The sequence below is a fragment of the Lonchura striata genome, chromosome 7 (genome assembly GCF_050655825.1).
Source record: "Lonchura striata isolate lonStrDom1 chromosome 7, ASM5065582v1, whole genome shotgun sequence".
NCBI lineage: Eukaryota > Metazoa > Chordata > Aves > Passeriformes > Estrildidae > Lonchura > Lonchura striata.
Genome location: NC_140709.1, coordinates 21,707,765 through 21,728,835, shown reverse-complemented (window position 1 = coordinate 21,728,835; position 21,071 = coordinate 21,707,765). Strand labels below are relative to the sequence as shown.

The following is a 21,071-nucleotide window of genomic DNA, read 5'->3' as shown; positions in this document are numbered from 1 at the left end:
ACCTTGCACTCAGTATGCAACCAGTAGAGTTTTTGCAGGAGGTTTCTACTGAGAAATGACAGAGGGCAGCTTGGCAAATGTTCAGAAACCAACATTAGCTTGCTGGAGCCCGGCATGGGACCTTGTGTTCAGCAGAATTTTTCTGACCTGTCTCTCTGCATGCCGAGCTAATCAGCAAACACCTAATGAGCCTGCTCTAAAGAAACAGACCCTCTCACAACCTACTTCATTTTCATATGTTCTCTGGGGGCGGAGAGACAAGACTTCATAAGGACTGATGATGCTGCAAAGACCACAATAATGATAATTAACTTGCTGAATTTAGAAGATTATGCTGTTAATTAGTTGCAAAATAAAGATAAGTAATAGAGGAGCAGATGGTAGGATAACACCCAGGAGAAGAAGGGTTATTACTCTGATGAGCTTTTGTGGCAGATATGAAATATGGATCTGAGTTTTTCACAAATTGTTTCTGGAGTATATTATCTTGTTTCTGTGAGCTCTTGATGGAATGATCTAGTCCTACCAAATTTTGACAGATGTGGTGAGGATTTGTTTTCAAGGATATACACGAATGATAAAACCTTGCTAATGAAGATTTTAAAAGCTATTAACCTATCTGGTTAGTTTGCCTATAACCAAATCATATCAAAAAACCTCAGTTGTCATCAAGTTTTCCCACAAAAAAAGAAGCTTATATACATTTATTCTAATATATGTTTCTGTGTTCTTGATTGTTAAAGATGAGATTCTCATTGAATTTGGGGTAACTGTCTCCCTACTCACAGGAAGCACAACACCCATATAGTATTTTATTCCACTTTTTAAAATATGAAACTTATTAAACACACAAGCTGGAAATTGTCTTGTGAAAATCTATAAGTATTCCTCAGATTTTCACAAAGTGTCTACATTTGTGGATAATTTAATCCTAACTACTTTAATTTCAACTTTCAAACTTTGTAATATGAAATTAAATCTAATTATTTCCTATTCCTGTTTTCATAGTACATTACATTTAACAATGTAATTCTCAAAAGGCATCTGTTTACTTATGAATTTACAGGATATAGTGTTTAAATGTTGGCATTACAGTAAGTAATGTCCAACTTTGTTTGCATGTCCCAGTGCAAAGTCGTCAGTTACCGTCATGGGCAAAATAGACTCATCTTGACTAAATCAGTTTTGTTTATTACTAGTCACATCTGAGTAGGGTAATACACCCAAAACTTAAAACCACCTTTCCCTCTTTCTTCCTGGACCTAACTCTTCTCTACCTCCTGCCCCTCAGTAGCCATGGGGAAAGGGGAATGGTGGCTGTGGTAAGTTCCTCAGACATCTCTGCTGCTCTTTCCTCTGCTTGGAGAGGGCTCCTCTTACTCTTCACAGAATTACAGTATGGGCCAAGTTGGAAGGGACCACGGTGGTCATGTGGTCCAACACCCTGTTCCAGCAGGGCCATCCCAGAGCAGATGACACAGGATTGCAACCAGAGGGTTCTTGCCTATCTCCAGTGAGGGAAGCCTCACATCCTCTCTGGACAGTCTGTTCCAGTGCCCACTCACCTGCACAGTCACAAAGTTCTCCCTCGTGTTCAGGTGGAACTTCCTGTGCTTCAGTTCCTGCCATTGCCTTTGTCCTATTGAGCAGAGCCGGGCTCCAGTCTCTTGGGACCCTGCCTTCAGATACTCCTGGGCACTGCTGAGGTCCCCTCTCAGCCACCTCTTCTCAAGGCTGAACTGGCCTGACTCCCACAAACTCTCCTTGGAGCTCTTATCCTGAAGCCAGCTGCCCTGGGCTCTGGGGGACAAGGAGGGAGCTTCTGGCAGCTGCTCATGGGACCCAAACCTTGCCATGCAAACCCAGTATTTTTGAGATGATAAATTTGAAATCTGTCCTAGTATGACAGCTTGAAATAGAAGAAAGGTACCATTTAACTGGTGTGTACTTTCACTGCTGTCTTGGATTAGGACTGATGAAAATTTGTCACATGCTGCTGAACAGCAAGTTGTGATAAAAGAAATACTTCAAAAGTTATTCAAGTCATAAATGAAAATGCAAAAAATCTTACATTAATAACATACAGAAGGGTTGTTGTCATATTGGTATTAAATACTTGCTAGTTTCTTTAAAAAAAATACTGTTTTAAAAACTGACTTGGATGTGATGTGTTTACCTGGTAGTCCTGGTAGTGGTTGTGTAGAAGGTCGTACAAGATTTTACAAAGGTTTTACACCAGGATTATTTTAAGAGAGAGAGGAATCATCAACTTTACAGTTGTTGCAGGTAGATAATAGAGTTTGGTTTTAATAATTTTTGTTAGACATTTAGAAAACACTAAGGCCTGCTGGAGATAGGAACTGAAATGTTTTTGTTAGCTTGTTTTTCCAAGGAGAATTACGAAGGTACAAGTTAATTCTTGAGCTTAATTAAAGTGTTAACTATCTAAGGGCTTTCAGAATGCTGTACATATGCTAAAAATTATGGACATATCTTAGAAATTTTTGTCATCCTGCCCTAATACTTGCAGCTATCCTAAATTTTTTTTGTTAAAGTTGAGTACTGGAAACTTCAGTAAATTTTGTTAGTGTAATTTTCTGAAGTATCTTCTTCATTCTGGCAAATTTAGGAAGTTGATACAATAAATGAGGTGAAGAACAGCTCAGTTAGCTGTTGGGATTAACTCCTCATTTTCACGTGCACTTGAATGGTTCCTATCTGGTGTAGTGTGCTGCTAATTCAATCCAGAGCAATCTCTACAGAATGGATTTACTACAGAAGTCACTGGCTGAAGATTCCTTAATAGCAGGCCAGTAGAGGAGTGTTGGAGTTTCTTGGTTCTCTTTGTAGCCCTCAGTTAGGATACCTGCTGGTGCTGGTTATGCTACCAAATCCATGTGGTTGATGGTAACTTGCCATACTTCAGACCTGAAAAGATTTTGCAGTTTTGACAGAGGTAATCTGCAATCTGTTGCTTTAATTGTAGCATAGGATCCAGGAAAACCTGTCACTTTGGAAGGTAGGAGAGAGCTGTTACTCTATTTCAGTGACTTAATTGTTGGGAGACATTGGATACTACAGTTTATAGCAAATATCTACATAAATAGGTGCAAAGTTTTCTGTCTATTAAGATCTGGCCAAATGCTGGCTCTTTCTAGTATTCTTAAGAGATTCTATTAATGTTAGTATGCAGGCAACACTTTGTTCATATTTCAAAATACAATGTTATGAGGTATCAGAATTTCCACGAACATGCATGTTTAAGTCAGTAATCTTCTCTTAAACTTGTATTGGATTCTTAAGAAATCCAGTGTTCAGTAGAAAAACATTTTCCAACACCATTTCTCTAAGGTAAATTCTTCAGTAAAATTAGAAAAAATCATGATAAATTGTACAGTATTCATGGAATTTTAAGAAAAGATCTCGAATTACAAGCAGTGGTATCTGCTGAAATTGGACACTTTGTCACTTAAGATTAAGAAGCAGTTTTAAGTAGAATGTATTCTATTTCAGTTTTAATAGGTTTCACCAAAAGTTGAATGAAGTATTTTTCAACAGGCAGTCAGTAAAATGCTCAAAAATCATCCATCAGGTTGTCAGTAACTCTTGGGCGTATTATATACAGCTGAACTTGTGCATTACTGTTCTTCATAGTGGCTGTTTACAATAAAGGAATAACATCAAACCTTTTTTGCAGTTTTTTACTGCAAAGTAGCATGCTGTAGTAGTTATCTTGCATATTTCTACATAAATAATCTTTACATATAACCTGAAGCTTCTTAGTATTTTGTACATCATTAAGATGTTTCAGCGAAGATCTTGGCTTTTATCTAATTACCCATAGGAAGGATTTCAGAGGTGAGTATTTGTAAAGACCATGAATTAGCAGAGATATAACAAGCTATTTAAAAATGAATAGAGATAGGGAACTCCAGAATTTTTAAAGTGGAAAGATGTTTGTGTTCTGGTTGTTGCCTATTTTCCTTCATGTGTCATTGTTACTCTTCTGGTAGTACCAGTTTCAGCGGCTGTTTATGGCCTTCCACTCATCTGTTTGTGGGCACAGTTCACTACAGATGAGGCTTTCTGCTTACTTCTCCATACAGTTTTATCATCCTTCCCTTTCTGGGATCTTATGTAAACCTCATTGTTATTGTCATGATTACAGAAATTTACCCCCTCTTTTTAGGTATATGCCTAGGTCAGTGTTGAAAGCCTGTAAAAAGAAACAGGTGTGTTTAAGAGTTGGAATTCCTGTTTGCAAATTGAAAGTAACTGATTAATCATTCTAAGTAAAATGATTAATCATTCAAACTGGCATGATAGAATATTTGTTTTCTTTTTCTTTTTTATTTTCTGCTTTCAGAGATTGAAAGCAGCCTTGACCCAGCAGCACCCTCAGGTAACAAATGGAGATACTGCCAAGGGACATGCAACTGGGTTGGTTAGGACTCAGTCAGAGGAACCACGACCACAGTCACTACAACAGCCTGCAACTTCAACAACTGAAACACCGGTATGACAGGAGTGGACATGTGCCTCCTACCTCCTCCTTTTATTTTGCAAATACATATATTTTTCTATACTCTTGGTTTGTAAAATAGAGATTAACAGACTCCTCTTTTAGTCAATAGCTGTATAGCAGTAAGACCTGTAAACATTTTACATGTTCTTAAATGCTTCTAAAATCTATTATTTAAGATGATGATTTCAAAATCAGGTAGTATCTATCTACTCAAATTTAGAACTGTCCTGATTTCTGAAGTTCATTGATAGGAGATTCTGTGGTAGCTGAAATTTTTACAGCTGGTCAATATATATATTTGAAAAAATAAGTGCTTTTATTTTGTGTTTCTGTTGCATCTGTTTTATGCTTATTATATTTTGTATTGTAACTGTGTTTAAATTTTTTTTATTGCATGCTTATGTTACTTTGTTATCATGCTTATGTTAGTTTGCTTGAAGGATCTTTTCTGGGCTGCCACAGGAAGCTGTGCCATTAAGGGTACTTCATCATCTCAGGCTCTGAAGGGGGGCTCTGATTTTAGGTGTGATTTGTTGTCCTTTTGGGACAATAGATCAGAACATGGGAGTAAAAGGCAAAGTCAGACTGGAAGTGGGCATGCTGCTGGAGGAAGGATACACTTCCTGATGAATCCTGGAAGATTGCAGCTGTTCTATTTCTAAAAACTTTCTGGAGTGTGTTTTCAAAATTATTATAAAAATCTCAAAGAGTTATTCTCAGAATTTTTAGTGTAATATTAATTTTATAAAAGCTACACACCTGGCGCAGAATCAACAGGACTTAAATCTGCAATGAAAGCCTCAGATGCTTACACTGGCCAGTAAAATCAAATAATGTATCAAAACAAATATGTTTGGAACAGAAGAGGGGAAAAAAGTGACCCATCATAAAAGGATCTCTTTCTTAAAGCTGCTGTTCCCCCATACTGCCTTGTAATTTTTATAAAGAATATTTTCAAAATATCACATAGCAGAATTTTCAAGATGAAAATTGCTGTTTGACTGTCTTAAGAGATACTTTACAATTAGTGTTAATCAAAAATAGCAAGTGTTTCATTCTTAAAACACTGATTTGAATTCCCAGGGTTTTTTTATTCTTAGTTATTTAGAATTAATATTAATTAATAGAATTGATATGCCAGCTGGTACATGTTTGGGGGTTTTAAAAATAAAACTTTCTGGCTGTGCAAGACTGAATGTGGAGATGCACCTGTGAATGTCGTGTGGACAGTTACATTCTTTCTTATCTCTTTAAAGGACTTTAAGACCCGTTATATTGTGATTATATTTCATTGAATCTTTGTCTAGGGTCTGTATACAACTGTGAAATTAGTATGTGTAATTTAAAGTATTGAAGTATTTTGATACTGTCATGTAATGTGGGTAGGTTAAGGGAAATTGTTACTCAGTGGTGGGGAACACATCAGTGAGTAGGAAATTGCGATCTGGAGATCCAGGGATCAGGATGTCTCGGCACCGCCAGCATTTGTCAAACAGTTTCTTGCATGGTGGGCATAAGCAATTGTGTCATTTTTCAGTTGTGACTAGGTGTGTGGGAAGAATCAAAAATAGAAAATTCATTTCCTACTAAATGTAGCTTGAAAGCTATTTTGGATGCAATATGCTGATGTAAGATGATCAGGAGTGTAAGTATGGGTAAAAGTTCTAAAAGCATCGCTGTAGAGTTAAATGGGCAGAGCTTTAAAAAAAAAGTGTGTAACCTGAATGTATTTAGAAATGCCCTGGATGCTTTTCTCAAGACGTGATGGCTGTTTATACCAGAACTGTAGGTTAAGTCATGGCTGTTTTCAGGCATCACCAGCTCAGCCTACGCCACAAACACCAAATACAGGCGGTCGGCGAAGGAGAGCTGCCAATGAAGACCCTGATGAGAAAAGGAGAAAGTTCTTGGAGAGAAACCGGGCTGCTGCTTCCAGGTGCCGGCAGAAACGGAAAGTCTGGGTGCAGTCGTTGGAGAAAAAAGCTGAGGACCTGAGCTCACTAAATGGCCAGTTACAGGTATACTTTGTATTTCAAGGAAAAATTAATAAGTTTTTTTGTTCTTACACAGTGGTCCTTGATCAGTGCACCTTAAAACTTTGCATGGCATCTGAAATATAAATGGTTTTATAACTGGTGGCTCAGCTCAGGCTTAAAATTCAGAACTAGTCGCATATAGCAGTAAAATTAGAGCATAAGAGCACACCCATATTTCAAGATGTGTAAATTTAAGGATCATACCCTTCTATCCTTTATTCTATTTGAAGTAGCTTTCAGACTATGATGCTAAAGTAAGATGTCATGTTGGAGTAAATAGTTATGAGCAAAGTAATAGTCTTACCTTGAATACATCTTGCTCTTAGTTTGTATAATGGCCTGGGTTATTTGAGGAAGTTTTGGGCTTATTTCCTTTGGTTCTTTCTAATGTCACTTTTTTTCCTTTAAAGGGAATGTAATGCTCATGAAAGGTGCCAGGTTGACGTCAGTGGATACTGAGGGCCTCTTTTGATCTCAGAATGGGTACAGCATTGGCATTGCAAATTTTTAGCAGCAGCACCTAAATCCTAGAGAGATGAAGTGTGCTGGAAGAGGGTAGGGCCAGTGTATATTGCAGGTCACTTTTCCACCTATCTAATCTCAGAAGGTCATCATGTGAATGTACTTTTCCCCTGTAGAACAATCTATGACCCTGAAATGTAAAAGATTCCTACCTAAGCACACAGCGTGGTTTCCTGTTCCAAGAATCATGACACTATGTACAAGCACTACTTCAATTTCTTGCAAATACATATTCTCGTACCTGTTTGCAGTCTTTAGACATACTTGTTTAATGCACAGTCCTCAATTAAGCCCATTAATTACATAATTATATGTAGCACTGTAGCTTAAATAATCAAAGCCATAATTCAGCCATAATAATCAGCCATAATTCAGTTTTTTAGTTAATATTTGGTGTCATGTGAACTTTTACATATATATACCAAGTTTTATAACAAAAAAATCATGTAAGTGCCATAAACAAAAGGTTTCCAAGTGTTAATTCAGTAATAGTGAATTCAAGAAAGATTTTCTTGCAGTCTATCAAAAGCAAAATTGTTAACTGTGAAGAGCGGAATAACTTGAAAAGAAAATTGGATATCAGAGAAATAATTGCACTGTACTTTATGTGAAAACATCAATCCTATATTTCCATAATAATAACTTGACAGGCTAACACAGCTGATCAGCAGAGTGGGCAGTAATGACCCATGATTACTTACTTTATATTTAATAGAAAATTTAATAAGTATAGAGTTTTGCCTTAATGCAGCTTTATAGACTGTGTTTGGGTTAGTAGTTCGTATTTGGTTTAGTGTGTAAGTGGCCTGCTCAGCTGAAGTTATCAGGATGTCACATTTTCAAAACCAGGTTCATACCAAAATGCCTGCATTGCATTGCTTCATGTAACAATTCTGACTCTTCTCAATGCTGGTACTGCCTTTCTTGTAATGTCTGTGTCAGAGATTCCAATGTCAGTGTGAAGGTTTGTAAGACTGGAAACTCACCAACAGTACATATGAATTTTGAAGAGTTTACTTGGTTGATGTATTTCTTTTTTTCTGTATATTAACTTCTGTCAAGTTCTTTGAAATGTTTGAAGGTAACTTCATTTTTAAGCAATATTTTTCAAATACTTGCTCAAGGGAAAATTTCCCTCTATTACATCACCAGTAACATATATAGGTTAGGTAGGCTGACTTTATTATAGGCTCTGCTATGTAAGTTTTTTTCATGTTTCCGGCATTTTGAAGTTTATTGTTTTGATTCTTGATAACTGTATTTTCTATTAATTGTTGACTTGTTTATTGATCTTAAATTTTATTCCCCACCTTGTGTGGCCATTGTGCCTTGCACAATCCTGCAGGGTATAAGAAGGTATTGACAATCCTCACAGTGACAACTGAGCCACATTGCAGAATCAGATGCCAAAGTGCATTATATGTTCTGTATTAGGTCCCTGTTGCTTTAATAATCTTAGAGGATGAAGCTTTAGAAGAATGGCCTGTCTTCCTCATGAGGTCACAGTGGGTTTTCAGTGAGCAGCAGTTGAGTGATGGTTTGTACTGATGCTGCAGAAGCTGTTTAGAAAAGCTAAATTATGAAATTATGCCTATAAATAAAGATCCTTTCCCATAGAGGAAGTTGCCCAAAAAGGAAACAGGAAGAATGGTGTTTAACTCAACCACAGACAATCCCCTATTCCCAGAAGTCACATTTACCTGCATCTGATGATACTTTGAGTAATAACATATCACAAATGCTGTCCCACATGATGCTGAGCAAGGGCTAATGTGGTCCCATGGTCCCACTATTACATCTGCATTTTGGATGCAGGGAGGAATAGGCAGATACAGAAGAATGTGTCATACACTGTGTCCCCCCTTCATAAGAATGCAGAGGGGAAGGCATATTTTGAAAGATGGAGTGCAGGCACAAGTCAATGTGCTTTCCTCCAGAAACCTGCTTTTTCATGCTAGCACATTTTGAAATGCGAGGACACACAAATTCTTCTCAACAGTATGTGAGCTATATGACCTATTTCTTTAAAGAATTTTTGATGCCTGCACTTGGTTCTGTCTCACTAATGAGGAGAACTTTCCAGTGTGAAAATCCAGAATAATCTTTGTTTGTGCCACCTGTTAAAAGTGTTTATTTCATGTTTCTTGGTAGCCTGTTTTCCGCATGTTAACCACATATTAAATGACCACCGCACATTCACATGTTTTGAATAAGATGGAAGGACTTGCTGTTGTCACAAGTGAGATAATTAACTGCAATATGTATAAGAATGGGTTCTAAACAGCAGCCTTTACCAGGTAGAAGTGGCTCTTACTGTCAATATGTAAATGGCAACCATAGGTTGCCTTTCTGTGACATTCCCCATCCATGTGTCTAGCAGACAGAGCTCTGTTCTAGTGTAGTAGTGTGTGCATTGTATGTGGTACTATTGGCACAAGTGGTGTTATAGAATATACAGCTACCATTATTCTAGAAATAACCTCAGTCTCTTTTATATAGGAATGCTGATCCATGTTTTTCAAGCTTGCTTTAATGTAAGATAATGTATATGCTTTTTGTATTTATGCTAGCAGCGTTTTAATATTTTTAATACAGCTGACATTGAGCTATAAACTGCATTATAAAAATTTTTCATAAACATATAATTTTACTTCCACAGATAAACAGCAACTTCATACTTACATGTGCTGTTTGTATATAAAATTCTTCCTTAAAATGTGGGAGACATGATAGAAAATTTCTGCAAACCTTTTCCTGGTTGCTGTAGTTCCTTTGAACTAACAGAACTATATTTCATAGTCTTGGACACTGTTGCTTCTGTAGGTTATCAGGTTGCTGTAGTTCCTGGTTTGCTGTAGTTCCTTTGAACTAACAGAACTATATTTCATAGTCTTGGACACTGTTGCTTCTGTAGGTTATCGGGTGTCTCAAAACTAAATCAATGTGTTTTTTCCTACACAACCTATGTCAGTTCTGTGCAGCTGCCTACGTGGTATCAAGATTTGTGGCTCCTCAGTAACTAACATGGTGAACCTAAGGGCAGACAGAGCTGGAGGCAGTCGTCCTTTGCTTTCCTAACAGCCTAAGGTTTCAGGACATGTGACACCACCTGGTAGAGAATTTGTGGGGCTTTTGGTTGGGTTTCTATCATTACAAACCTTTTTGTTTGCAGTCACATTTTTCTTTCATTACAAATGTCTGTGAAGTCAGATTTTTTGGCATCTTCCAGCTTTTGCTTGTAATAAAAAGTTTCTAAAGGGTATTCTACACATAAAAGGACTGAATAGAAAAGGAGACCTTAAGAGGATTTTGCAGGTATAAAGGCTTGAAATTTGTTGTCTTCTAAATGGAGAGAGAGAGAACACAAAAGAGGAGCTTTTCTTTGAACAGTCTGATATTTTAGTTACTTACTGTAGTTAAACCTAGTAAGTTCTGTTCTGGAAAATTTGTTTTCTTTTGGAATCCTTTAACCTGTAATTCATCTCATCTCTGGCTGCATTGCCTTATTTCTTACTTGCGAGTAAATAGGTTGACTTACTTGTAGTTTATTTTGCCAGTTATTTCAGATGCAATCTAGTTTTCCTGTTTTTTTTTTTTCTTTGATTCTAAATGCATAAACATAAGCATTTACTAAATAATTACGTCACATGTGTGGTATATTAAAATAAAATGCAAAGGTTCTTATACTTGAAGTAACTTCAAGTGTTAATGGAAAAGATTTATATTCAAAATAAAATAACCCATGAAAAACACATACTGTGTCCAGATACAGGGATCAAAAAGCATTACAGATAATTTGATTCATAAATATTATTGTATTCTACAAAGTGAAAATGGGTCTATCAAAATGCCATACCATTCCTAATCTGGATTGTCACATTCAATGCAGTTACGTAGCACTCCTCATCTCTAGTCACCAAGCTGCTTTCCAGGGAAGGTGAGTATTGCAGTTCTCCACCTTACAAGTGGGGAAGGTGAAGCACAAAGCAGTGAAATGACCTTGCTCAAGGTCACCCAACAGTGGAAAGGCAGAGTCTGGAAATGAATCCAGGTGCTGGATTGTGCAGGTGCTGTCTCTTGGATTGCGCTGTGCTTTAGCGACACAAGCCGACATCTCTGGATTTTGTCATTATTATCAATGATTCCTTCAGAGACCATGTTTATGTACGGCTGCCAAAATAAAAATCAGTCTGGAGATCAACCAATATTTACTAAATTGTTTTCCAGTATGTGAGATTTTCTTTTTTGAAGTCCAAGTATAAATAGAGTCACTAAAAAAATTATTCTGCATTGGCTTTTTGGATTTTCTTTTCTATCTTTCCCTTTTTTTAGTGTTAGCTGTGACATCTGTTAAAATATGTGGAGCTAAATGTAGTTTTATTCTTATTAAAATTCATCACAAAACCTTCCAGAAGAGTCTGATAGTGGCTGGATCATGTGATTGAGACTATATGTAGATTCTGCATCTGTAAACTGGAAAACATATATTGTATTTTTTAAAAAAACCCAAGCATTTCCCAGTAAGTGTAACGAAGCTAGCCAAGTTTCAGCATTTTTTAAGATAAAATAAATATATATATATATTTGCAATATATACCAAATTGAAACTTCTTGTATTTCAGCTACCCCTAAATGAACACCTGAAAATCCTATAAAACTTAATGCTTACCTTCAAAATGTGTGTTGTTTGAGCCTGGTAAAGTGCATAACTTTCTTCTCCTTTAGAATGAAGTCACCCTGCTGAGAAATGAAGTGGCACAGCTGAAACAGCTTCTTCTGGCTCATAAAGATTGCCCTGTAACTGCCATGCAGAAGAAATCTGGCTATCATAGTGAGTAATGTTCCATTACCTATGGCCTGAGGCTGCATCAATGAAATACTGCCAAAATGAACTGAATGAGCATTAAAATTGAGAAGTGCAGTTCTAATATTACATATATTATATCAAAGATCTTTATTTATAATCTTGAAGACAGGAAATGTTACATAATAATTAAAAATATGTTTAAGTTGAAATTGAATTGTTGCATAACATTGAAAGGTTTATGTTTGTTTAATGAATGCATATGATAATTAGCATTTAAGGACTATCAGTTACTACACCTGCTTTGGAAAACATAATTAAAGTATTAATAGCACATGATAAACAATTTTTTATACTTTATCATAGCCTAATACAGTGAAGGGTCCTTGTGGGTGTTTTTCCTTCATTGTAATGAGATTTCAGTAGAGGTACTATAACATCTGTCCTCATTTACCATAACATTCAGGATCAGCCAAGCCATTAAAATAATCAGATGCAGGTTCATGGCGCCTACTGTACAATGTCTTCTAGATTGTTTTGGTATCCACAATAAGTGGCTGCTTTTCTATTTAGAGGGTATTTTTAAAGTTCTGGTATTGAGGAGAATACTAGCACTGTCAATACCAATATTTTCTAATCCTTATTTTTATTTTAAGTAGTTCTATTTACTTTTCATCCTTCCAGCATTTTAAAGGTTAATTATGCTTTCCTGACTTGTAGCTTCCTTTTTGGCTGTGATACACAGTGCCAGAACCAGCTGCTGCTGCTGTAGAATAAATGGCCAATTTTGTCCATTGTACACAAATTTGTTACAAATAACTGAGCTGGGGATGCATTAGGCAACATTCATAATATATAACCCACAGCTTTCGTTTTTATGATTTAGTGATATTTCAAGATATTTGTAAATGTGAAGATTGTTTCTGCCATATGTAGCCACTTCATTTTAATTTGCCAGTGTCAGTAATTCAGGAGAATAAAGGAACATTTTGTACTGCATGCAAACAGATCCTCAGGTGCTTGCGATAAAACTTAATAGCCACCATCTTTACTTGTAGTCATTGTAAGCAATTTCATCAGAATGGGCAATATTTTTTAATTTAAAAGATTCAGGAGATTTAGCAGCTCTGTATTGCCATATATATTTGGAATACTGATTTTGTCAGTTTTGAGCTTATCTTGGTCCTTTGATCTCCAGTCATTTTGACAAGACAGAAAATAGCATCTTGGAGTAAATTGGAACAGTATAGAAATACGTTTGGGATTTATATTAACAATGATTGCTGCAGGGATGAGGCCATTATGGCTCCCATCTGACAGAACACCATAATTTCATACAGAAGCTACAGGGGGATAGTATTATGCATGCAAGGTTTTTAACCAAAAAAAGGCCACACAAAAAAAAAACAAAACACCCCATAGGTTTCTTAAAATTTGATGTTTGAGGATTCATGTTCCTGAATTGGGATGTGAAATATTTATCGTAAGTCATAAACTGTCAAAGTGATTCCATGCCAAGGATTTCTTTGTTAAAGGACTAGTGAATGGCCTGTCTAGTAGTGCTTATTTTCAGCCCTCAGTAAAGGACTGTGCTTCTGATTCAGTAAAGAATGCTAAATGAATCAGACCTAAAATACTAATCAGTGGCAAAAGCCTATATTTTAGAGGAAAATAGTATTACACAAGGAAATGGGAAGCATAGCTCAGTTTCTTGAAAAGTCATTTGAAAATAAAAGCTTAACATGAATTATAGTTGTAGTGCCGTTCCTCTGAAAGGATTTTGTTACATTATCTCTGTGTGAATATTGTTAGGAAACTATGTTGGCTAAGTGACATATCCACAGTACAGTTTGAGAGAAGAAAATGGTTTCAGTCAATATGTTCATGAAAATGGTGTTCCTATAAAGTGTATTTAAATAAACATATTACATTCATCAATAATCAAAGCTGAATTGCTTCAAAAATGTAGTAAGTGGTTTAGCAGTCTGGTCTCTGGAAGAAATTGAAGACCCCAGCTTAAAGAGTTCCTGCAGTGCTGAATATTTTAACAGCCAAGTGCACAATTTGATGGCTTTTTGTGTATTATGCTCTTGAATAGGAACAAATAATCTATCACTTGGCCTTTTACATATATTTTAAGATTTTTTGTATTTCTCAGACACATTTTTTCTCAGGCCAAGTGAAAAGCATAACAGTGCATGTAGCCCTTTCTTCTGAAATTGTTTTTGGGATCATGTTTTTCTGATTTTAAAGCCTTGTGCCTGCTTCAAAAGAGGATGTCATCAGGACAGAGAAACCAGAAAAATTGATATTGTACTTTGAGTCAGCCTCAAAAAAACTTGGCCAGCTTAAACTTTTTTATTTTCCAGACAAGGATGCTATTGGTTCTGACTGCATCTTCAGCTATGGATTGGGAAAGTGCTCTGTATACAAGATATCTAGATGCCGTTCATGTATTTTTCATGTTATCTTCTATACTAGATAATTTCTAAAAGACTTCTACAATTCTCCCTCTATTTTTTTTAGGATTTTTGTGGGCTTGTGATAGAACAAAGGTGAAAACTAGTGAGAAGAAAATGTCTTGTGGTATTCAGAGTTTTTTTAAAAAGGGGGAAAATTTTTTTTAGGTGTTTTTTTCATATTTTTCACAAGGGCACTGTAATACTCAAGAGCATTTGTTCAAAACAGAATATAAAACAAGATACAGGCTGCAGTGTAGGAGGCGTTAAATGGGGTGGTTTGGGTTCTTTTTGTAGCTAGTTTTGAAAAGGAAGATAGAAGGTGACTAACCATTTTCAGACCTTGAATGATTTGAAACCACTGTGTTCCTGCAGCCTGTTCTGGACAGGCAGTGCTGCTTCAGTGCCTGCAGGGGATATTGGCAAAGGACAACTCCCTGGGAAAAAGCATTTCTAGGCTTAGGTCCCTCTGTAGTCCCTGAATGGCCTGTTGAGAATTACCGTGATTTTCGTTAGTGATTATCAGGGGAGTGAAAGGAATTCAGGATCATGTCAGTGCTTGTATACTCACTCTTGTTTTGGTGTAGGTGGGTTTTTTCTTCCAAAGACTGAAATCCCTCCCTCTTTGTTTGCTTACCTTACTGAAAGCTATTGGTAAGCAATGCTTACTGTTGGGGTAACACAATTGATAAAAAGCAAATAGCAGCAATGTTTGGCTACTTCAGAGGGGTACTTTTTTGTATATCCTCAAAAGTCTGTGCTGTTTTGGTGCTCTTTAAATCTTTCCTGAGCCCACTCTAGCCCACATTGTGTTCCATATCCAAAGTGGCTTGTTCCTCATGGCACAGCCCGTCTAGGAGCTATCTAGCCTTCAGGAAAGTTCATGTGATGTAGCTCTGTAAACCTTCAGCCTTCTAATATACAGCAAACATTATTTCTATGAATTAATTTCAGATTTGGACTGTGCTTTTTCCTTGATTTGAGGCAAAGCTGGGGAAGCCATTAAAAAGCTAAAATGCTTTTTTTTTTTTTTAAATTGGTACACTATGATTCTGTTATGTATCAGTTGATCTTTTGAAATCACAGTCCTGTGCCTGGCAAATCTTTGGTCAACTAAGGAAAATAAAAAAAACATCTGTCAGAATTTAAGTATTACTTTTCTGTCTTCTTCTAGAAGTTCTTCATTCACAGTCTTCAGACTTAAGAAAACAAGCCACCTCTGTAATAGGATGACTTTTAAATACATTCTGTATTTGTTAAGTAGATTTTCTTGTTTGGTTTTAATTCTTCAAATGGAGGTTTTCTTCAGTTTTTGGCCATTGTTCCTGTAAAGTTAGGGAAGGACATAAGGAAGGATGCTGAAAAAAATTCAGATAGCTTTTATTTAGGGTGTCACCTCATTTCTAAGTATTGGTTTGTAGTTATTGCATGGATTTATGCTTCCAGTCCAATTTATTACCATAAATTAGTGTTAGTTTTGTGTCTTATATAATTACCTGTCTGCTGTAGGCTCCTTCTCTGCCCCCTGGCATCTGAAAATACCTGAATTGTATACTTTTGTGTCTTCAGCACAGCATGTTTGTTTATCTGCTCTGTGATATGAACACTGCTCTTGTACATTGGTGGTCATCTCTGTACTCTTAACTGTTTCTTACATTGTTTATAGGATCTTCCAGACCCCATCAGATTCAGAAAACCAGGCTTTTCTCATGTTCTTTACCATTGTGATATTATTACAGACATTTCTTTTGAGTTCAGAAATACATGCTAAGGAAGACAGAACAGAGGAAGACCTTCCTTCTGTGACTGAAATATAGTGATGTACTTTAACTTCTTCTTTGTCTCTGGCTCATAGCATTTAAAACTAACCATTTTTATTGATAATGAGGAGGTTTTGGACAGCACAGACATTGGGAATCAGCAAAAGAAGCTGATAGGAAGATGGAGATTCATAGGAGAATAACAGCAGTTCTGAAGAGGAGGAGCAGGTGTTACAGCAGAGAGACTGTATTTGATACATGTCATCCCACTTGCTGCCATTTCATTCTGTCTGAGGAAAAAATATGCTACTCTCATAACTAGTAATGGAGTATTTTTCAGGAAGTGGCACTAGGGTTTCTTTTTTTAGCAAAAGTTTGCATGTGTTCCTTCTTGCTTGTTTTTACATGAGATCTTGTAGGTTTTGATAGAGGTATGGTAAACATTAAATCCTGTTGAATACTTTTAACTGAATTAACCCTTGTTTGTTTTCTTTCTGTTCTTGAATGGGCAGACTCTCCAAAGGGTCACAAATGCCTTTTGGAAATATCTTAATTTTGTTGCACGTACTGTATACAGCTATTATGAAACCTTTGGATATACAGTACTTGTCAGCAGATCTAGTTCAATGTCATCAGTATCTCTCTCCTTTAATGTTTGAAAGATCTGTTTTTTAAAAAGTGCAGGATCTATAAAACAGTTGCCCTTGTGGATAAGAGCATTCTAACTTCCAAGCTATTACATCCATGCTCTTTTAGTGGAGTTGCAGGAGAGATGCCACCTTGCTCCTGTAGGAAGTACTTCTTAGAAAAAAAATTACCAGTTTCCTTGCTTACCCATCCTTTTTGACCTTACCCTTCTTTTCTAGAAGCAGTCAATAATAGAACAGTTGCTCTTAAGCTTTGAAGAGGAGTTTGTTCTTAGTATGCATAGGGCTGCTCAAAGATCTTTATATTTGGTCTTGACTTGCTAAGTTAGTAAATTTTCTTACCCATAGCTAGCATGTCATATAAACCTCAGTAAAACATAAACTTCATTTCATTATTGGTTTCTGACACTTTATGTTCCTTTTAGTTGCTGCTGTTAGCCTGGCTTTTTGTGGAAATGAGGGCACAATACCACAGCATTGCTTGTCTTCCTATATTAGTGTCATCCTCTCCCATCGTTTCTCTGAGACACTTCTGAACCTGTAAGCCAATCTCAAGCAAACCTGAAAGGGATTGCAAAGACAAGACTAGAGAAGATCAAGCTTTGTTCCATTGCTTTGTCCCAAGCAATAGTTCATGCCTGCTTCACAGTAGTCAGCAGTAGTTTAAAATGGACTTCCAGTATACACCTGGGTACTGATTTTGGTCTGTTCATAAAACTGGTGTGAAAAGTACTTGCAAACATTAAGTAGCACAAAGTGATACAAAAATGTTATAGTGAAATTCAGCATTAGTATTTCTATTTTTGAGTGACACAGTAGGATAATTTTCTATTCTTGCTTTTTTAGTTTTGAATTCAGCTTCTAGTTTGGCAGTGTTTGCATGATACCTTGGCTAACTTCCACAGCTGTGGAAAAAAGGATGATTTTAGCATGACTAGAATGTCTGTGCCAGAGGCACATTTTAAGTCATTATAATTTTGGAAATTCTAGTTTTGCACATTGATAATTTTTTTAACCTGCTTACCCTTTGTCATGGGAAAATAATTATGTAATTCTGTGGCTAATTGACTGTAGTTGTGTGGAGAACACCTGAAATACTCTGAAAATATTTTAAAAAGCAGTTTTAATAATATTAAAACCTATTGAGAGGCATTTGTAAAGTTATGGAACTTGAGTCTGTTAAAAGAACAGGGGCTGAAAATTTGTGCAAGCTTTGTCCAGTAAATATAGTGGTGTAAGTAATATTTTTTTTGATGTCTTACTCATGATCGCCAATATTTATTACTGAATGTAGAATTATTCTTGTTTGATAACTAAGCAGACACAATAAATAGCGTTTTTTAGTCTGAATAATGCTTACTGATGTGAACATGCATCATTAGAATTAGACATAGTACCCACTGGTTGATTTACTCAGCAGGAAATTTTAATCATGGCTTTGAAGATGTGAAAATACTCTTGTTTCCTGAATAGTCCATACTGCAGTCTGGTTTTTCTGCCTACAAAGTAGTATTTTCTTTTTAAAAAAATGGAAATAAGCTTGTGTTGCAGTTTATGGTGCATTGCAGCACGAGTGTTAGTTATTTAGGGGGTGCTTGCTGTTACTGGGAGGAGGTGCTGGGCGTTCCAGGACAGAATAAAGGAGTTGCTCTTGTTCAGCTGCAGATAAGGACGACAGCTCGGAGGACACCTCGGTGCCCAGCAGCCCGCACACGGAAGCGATCCAGCACAGCTCCGTCAGCACTTCCAACGGCGTGAGCTCCACGTCCAAGGCGGAGGCGGTGGCCACCTCGGTGCTCACGCAGATGGCGGACCAGAGCACGGAGCCCGTGCTGTCCCAGATCGTCCTGGCGCCTCCCTCCCAGGCCCAGCCGTCGGGAAGTTGATTAGAAACTTGTGTTGCATCGGTTCCTTAGATAGACATCTGTGACTTTAAAGGGAAACCAACAACAGACCAGTCTCCATCTAGGAGAAATTGTAGCTTAAAATTATTAATTTTTAAAAATCCAACTTAAATTTGGCTTTAATGATTGGCAGGTGGAAATAAGACAGAACACCAGTTCTAGTCTCTTTGCAAAAGACTTTTTTTTTAAGTATTAGTTTTACTAGTTATTTTTCGTGCTTAATGTGTAAAGTGTGTGTACAGTACAATGTGGTTTATTTCATTTTTAATTTGGTATTATTTTAACAAACGTTGGGGTGAATTACCGAAGGTCATCCCCAAGACTGTGATAAGAATATTATGTGACATTTTTATACCAAAGTTCTGCATAGTCCCTATTGACTTTGTAAAGTTAGCAAGGTCATAAAGCACTAGGCAAGAGAAAGACAGTAACAGTAAATTTGCTTTTAGTCTTTTTGCCTTTTTGTTGTTTTGCACATTATGAGAGGAAGAACATTGGAAGAAAAACATTTGGGTTTTTTATGTATAGCATTTTGGTTGGCTTTTAACTGTTGGGGTCTTTAATTTGTTTAATAGGGCCAGTACAGTATATGAGATACAGTACTTATGCACATACCAATCCTAAATGAGGATCATTACTAAATAGATTTGATTTTTTTTTTTTTAATTGATGTCAGGTGGGTTTTTTTCCCACTTCAACACTTGATTCTGATGGGAGGAGAGCTTTAATTCTCCAGTCAGAATAAATATCTATAGCCACCCCTTGTTGCTAGGCTGAAACCAGTAAGCATATTGTAAAATACAGGGTTATCAAATATGGAGTACTTGTTATTCCAAAGTAGGCTGATATTTTGTGGATTTTTGAGTCGCAGACTAAGGAGTTTACTCATGGTTTTGGATGCCAGAAAAGCCTAAAATCCTTCTTCAGACAACTCGACTTTTTTTTGTCATTGTCTTGTATTTGCAAGCTAACTTGTACTTAATTCTTGTGTAAGCACTGTCATCTTTTAGTAGCAAAAATTTTGATACCTTTCTTGTGGAAAAAAAAAAAAAATCAGTATCTACCGTATCTTGGAAACAATGTAATTATAATGTGGTGTGTGTGGTGTGTGTGTGAGAATGGTTCAGTAGTTAATGCCAGCAGTCTTTTGCTTGAATGTTTAAAGATGCCTTCAATGTGATGCTGGCTGATAGGTGATTGCAGTTTTAAAATGTTATTTACTGTGCGAACTTGGATAACTAACATTCCATGATGTAGTTTGTTTCTGATGAGATGATTGTAGGTACACTTTTTCTCATTATCCAATCATCTGTAGGATATTGAGTTTTTTAAATGTGCCATTATCTATTTTGATTCTGTACTCATGTTCAAAATACAGTACAATATTTTACAATAGATTAAGTTGTTTTAAAAAAAGTAGATGTGTGCTTTCAGGTCAGAAAACTTTGTATAATAGCAAAAACAGATGCATAGTAGCAACTGGCAGTAAAGCAGGATTCCATTATGTATATAACAAAGATTTAATGCATTTATAATGGGTTGTGTAGTTCATTTGCTCTTCCTTCTCCACACTATACCATGCGTTTTTTAAGTGTCAGTGCCATCAGGTTTCTATTTGGTTCAGTTTTAAATCTAAAAATGTAATTGATTCACAGGAAAATATAATTTCTGCAATATATATACAACCATACTGTAATGAAAACTGGACAAAGAAGTATCTAAGTCATATATGTATCATTGCAGGGCTTTAAGCATGAAAATATTAGGGAATTTAAATATTTTGTATTTTAAAACTAAGAAAGTTGTGTTGATAACCTCATGTGTTTAAAAGTCTTACTTTCCCAATTCCAAGATAAAAAGCTGTAACAGTTATTGAACGTTTCCAGGATGGTTAAATACAATGGACGTCTTGCGAGAACAAAATGAATTGCAAAGGCACAAAGTGTGAATTCTGCAAGAAAGCTCTACAGTCACATTTCATTGTAGTTTTTGGTGGACTAGATGCGGCCTCACTGATCATACTATAATTTGCCCTCCTAAACACAAAGGCTTTTAAATCATGTAAGTGGAGTTTTTTTATAACAAAACTGTTGCGCTTGTAAAATAAGTCTACATAAGTGTATAGGAGATGTGTAAACAGTTAATGAATTTAACAATGGGGCTGGAAAAAGAACCATTAAAATCTGTGTTCAGCAAATAGAGAAAAGGTATTAGCCGTACTACCATGGATTCCGTTTTGAGACGTTGTCACACTACTTCTGTACTTAGCATTTTGGGTCTTTACATTTGACATGTTTCACAAACTGTACTGTTTTCTTTTATGTGCAGTTTGCATGAGTAAATCATCAAAGAGAATAAAATCTATCTTTAAGTTATGTTCCTATTTTAATGAAATTATAATTGTTCTAAAAGGC

At 36.3% G+C, this 21,071-nt stretch overlaps 1 protein-coding gene across 25 annotated transcripts in view; it reads left to right on the top strand.

The window, feature by feature from the left end:
- ATF2 (activating transcription factor 2) overlaps nucleotides 1-21,071 on the top strand; it is a 48,297-nt gene extending 27,226 nt beyond the window's left edge. For 21 of the 25 annotated variants that reach the window (XM_021552462.3, XM_021552452.3, XM_085585106.1 and 18 more), the window contains 4 exons: nucleotides 4,367-4,516; nucleotides 6,337-6,543; nucleotides 11,809-11,914; nucleotides 18,413-21,071. In XM_021552462.3, coding sequence (XP_021408137.1) covers nucleotides 4,367-4,516; nucleotides 6,337-6,543; nucleotides 11,809-11,914; nucleotides 18,413-18,639 — 690 coding nt within the window. In that variant the 3' untranslated portion in view covers nucleotides 18,640-21,071. The remainder of the gene's footprint in view (nucleotides 1-4,366; nucleotides 4,517-6,336; nucleotides 6,544-11,808; nucleotides 11,915-18,412) is intronic. The other 4 variants (XM_085585107.1, XM_021552461.3, XM_085585102.1 and 1 more) reach the window with 1 other exon arrangement.